The sequence below is a fragment of the Lactuca serriola genome, chromosome 4 (assembly GCF_051521515.1).
Source record: "Lactuca serriola cultivar US96UC23 chromosome 4, Lser_US96UC23_V15, whole genome shotgun sequence".
NCBI lineage: Eukaryota > Viridiplantae > Streptophyta > Magnoliopsida > Asterales > Asteraceae > Lactuca > Lactuca serriola.
Window position 1 is genome coordinate 152,144,752 of NC_136411.1, and position 3,578 is coordinate 152,148,329.

The following is a 3,578-nucleotide window of genomic DNA, read 5'->3' on the forward strand; positions in this document are numbered from 1 at the left end:
TGTTTAAAAAAAATATTCACAGATTTACTAATTTTCAAATTAAATTTATATTTAATGTCTCATAATAGAAAATAAATATCATATACAAAAAATACAATCCATTGCATAAAATTTAATGTCATACAAATAAAATACCATAAATAACAAAGATAATTCATTTCACTAATATGTCAAATACAAATAATTATTCCAATAGTGAGTAAATGTTATAAAAAAATGAACTCAAGAGAAGCAGAATATACAATTGCATTATCTAGCTTACTTTCTGCCAACAACTCTCCGTGTGTTTGCTTTTTGCTTGAGTCTCGTTTCCTCCAAAACTACTAGATACAATGGCTTGCTTCTTCCTCGTTACTGTAAGCAGAACCGAATTACATTAGATGCTAATGTAATTAATTATGTTGCTAAGGATAAGGGTGGGGCTACTAGAAAGACTTATTTATATTCAGCTAGAACATAAGTATCTTTATGAATCTTAACTAACATGAGAACAAAAGGCTTATGGATGTTAATACATAATAGTTTAGGGGCACAACCGTAAATAAACAATTAAATACTACATGTTGGTTTGTTGTTAGAACAAGGTTGCAAATGCAGCTGTAAACATGCATGAATTATAAACATCATGTAATAAAACTAATTGTATTTTACTCTAAATTCAATAAAACATTACAATTATTCATTTTTTAAAGTCTCAAATCTTTAATCTTGTAATTCATTCCACTTCCATTTGTAGTATGATGAATCTGAACACAGAAGTGAAATGGCAAAGAATTCTTTAGAGAGATATACTCACTATTATGAACGTTGGGCTACTAACCAATCAGTATACAAGGGCATAATTGAAATTTTCTATATATTTTTAAATTTATGTTTCTGATACATAATACTTTGATTCTTTTTTTCACATTAACAGTCGAGGCAAAAAGCACTTGCGGATTTACTGCATATGCAAACACTTGCGGATCAGGGCATATCAGTAAATCACACAAAGGTTTAATACATCCCTCACTTACCAAATACCTGCATTTTATTATCAGAAAAAAAAACAATGTAACTACAAAACTTATAGTTATTATGGGTAAAAACGTGTTGCAATTTCCTGAAATTTGCTCACAAATATTGGGAAATTGAAGAGAATATTTTAGGTTTATGAATCTCACTTGATTTGGTCATGGCTTCCACCTGAAGTAGCATTAGAAATAGCCCATGCAGCCTCCTTCTTGATGTCAAATTCTGCATTTTGAAGTAGATGAATAAGAGGGCCAATGATATTTGCTTCAATCACTGTCTGTAAAAATCACAAAGTAGATGATATATCAGTCAAGAAAATAAGGTTTGATGATTAAATCTTGATTAAAAAAATTTAAAATTATGACCTGAATCTGCTCCTTGTTGCCAGCGGTTATGTTTGATATAGTCCAACAAGCTTCTTTCTTGATACTTTTTTTGTGGTTATTGGTCAACAAGTTGAGAAGACAAGGCAAAGCTTGATGATTGATTATATACTACAACAAACAAATGAAAGTGAGAAAAGAATATTATGTTTATTTTCTATAATCTAAAAACAAATGCAACAATTTTCTTTGAGAAATATTTGAAAAGAAATGCTACCTGAGTTTGCATATCATCTCCTGTAACAATGTTACCAACAGTACGAAGAGCAGGGATAAGGACAAATGGAGAAGGGTGACTAAAAATATAGAAAAAGGTTAGAACTTAAAAAAAAAGTTTTAAAGATCCTAACTTTATTCAAAAGAAGAAGAAGAAAAGACTCACCTCAATAGCTCAACCAATCTTGGACATACATTTGCTTCAATAACAGCTTGGATTTTATCATTTGTGCCATCTGAAAGATATGAAAGAGCCCAACAAGCATCTATCAAAACTTCTTCATCGTTTGAATGAATAAGTTGCTGTAAAGCTGGAAGTGCAGGTTTTGTCTGTGAAAAGTCAAGACAAATTAGAATTCATCATTACAAATGTTGAAAAGATAGAGCCAAAAGAACTATGTGGGTAGTTTAGTCTTTTCAGAAACAAACCTGACTAAAAGAAGGTTGTGGTTTGCCTCTGCAAAAATTTGAAAGTGTCCATGTGGCATTTCGCAACATGGATAACATAGCATGCTCGCTTAATTGGGATAGTAGAGGAATCAAAGCACCTTGTGCAAGTACAAGGTCACGACATTTAGGGGAATCACCAGCAACATTTCCTAAAGCCCATACAGCCTAACATGTAGATAAAGTGAAATTGAAGTCATGATAATGAATTTGTGAATTGAGTTTATGAAATACAAAAACCTCTAAAATATACCTGTTCTCTAACATCATCACTTGGAGATGCAAGAAGCTTCACAAATATTGGAACATCACCATGATCAATCACCACTTTTGTGTGTTCAGATGTCCCCGAAGCAATATTAGTCAAAGCCCAAGCAGCCTCAAACTACAGAGAATATATATTGTTTATATAAAATACATGTAACTATTGTGTGTCTTTTATATTATGTTACAGAATGTTGAATTTCACCTGAAGTTGTGGGAAATCCTCCCTTACAAGAAACTCAACAAAGCGAGGAACAACACCGGATTGAATAACTTCTTCAATGGGAGGGCTGCGTTCTGGTTAAAAATGTAATGGATACAAGATAAGTAAACTCATAACTCAATGGAGTTATGCCTTTAATAGCTGCACTTATCATGTGAGGTGTCTCGGAAGCTAAACTGAAACCTAAATCATAACGATCCTCTGTAAAAAAGTTAGAAATAGATATAGTAGATATATAATTGAAAATGATAGTGGAGCGAGTACTCTATGACTACATTCATAATCATCACGGAAGATTGAGGTATCCATAAAATATGAAACGGAAAAATCATTTTTTACAGAACACTCGCCAATCATATGACGAATCTAACAAACATAGGAAGGAGAAGTGTGGTGAACCAGAGAGAAGACGAAGGGTGGTGGGTGCCTGGGTGGTTGTCGAGCAGTATGGGGTAGAGAGAGAGAGAGAGAGAGAGTGAGTGAGAGAGAGAGAGAGAGACTTGTAGATTAAGACCATGGCGGATGAGGCATTTTATCAAACATGTTGCGTGAATCATCGATTCTTCCCCATTTACTGTATAAGTCGATTTCTCAATTTCTATTTCTCTTTCTCCCATTCCAGTCTCCGACTTTATGTTGCTGTGATAGAGAGTTTCCTTCCGTCACTGGGATTTGAGTAGTGCCACCACTCCTCCGAAGGCTCTGAGTTTTCTCGGTCTAGGTCACCAGACCTAATGTTGCTGGCAACGGCAGGCGAGGTGAGATTGCCGGAGATGAGGGGCTCCATCGGCTGGGTGACGCTGGAAAGCGTTGGACGGTGGGGCAGGGCTAGACGGAGGTCAGAGGTGGGAGGCGCCAACACCAAGAGAAACGTCGGAGGTGGGAGAAGCTGTCGACATCGGGAACCGAGAAGAAGAGAAAGGGTTTGTCGAAGTGAGAAGGAGAGAAAGGGAAGTTGAAGAGAGAATGAGCAGTACAGGAGGGCATAATCGGGGCAAGTTCTTGAAAAAAAGGCCCTAGCTACTAGGGAA

The 3,578-nt window shown here is 35.4% G+C and overlaps 1 protein-coding gene across 1 annotated transcript; it reads right to left on the reverse strand.

Annotated features, from left to right (window-relative positions):
• Positions 1–686: 686 nt before the first annotated feature.
• On the reverse strand, positions 687–3,164 carry LOC145098917 (importin subunit alpha-1a-like). Its single transcript, XM_079036508.1, has 11 exons — positions 3,062–3,164; positions 2,680–2,748; positions 2,530–2,621; positions 2,314–2,445; positions 2,043–2,228; positions 1,780–1,943; positions 1,615–1,693; positions 1,380–1,508; positions 1,164–1,291; positions 891–1,023; positions 687–746 (listed from the first exon to the last, which is right to left on the reverse strand). The coding sequence occupies exons 1-11, from the start codon at positions 3,162–3,164 to the stop codon at positions 687–689; spliced, it is 1,275 nt and encodes a 424-aa protein (XP_078892634.1).
• Positions 3,165–3,578: the final 414 nt, after the last annotated feature.

Coding starts and splice junctions, on each gene's coding strand:
- LOC145098917 (XM_079036508.1), bottom strand. CDS start 3,164: ATGGGAGAAAGAGAAATAGAAATTGAGAAATCGACTTATACAGTAAAT. Junction 2,446..2,529: donor AGGATTTCCCACAACTTCAG/GTGAAATTCAAC, acceptor TATTCTCTGTAG/TTTGAGGCTGCTTGGGCTTT. Junction 1,292..1,379: donor GCAACAAGGAGCAGATTCAG/GTCATAATTTTA, acceptor TGATTTTTACAG/ACAGTGATTGAAGCAAATAT.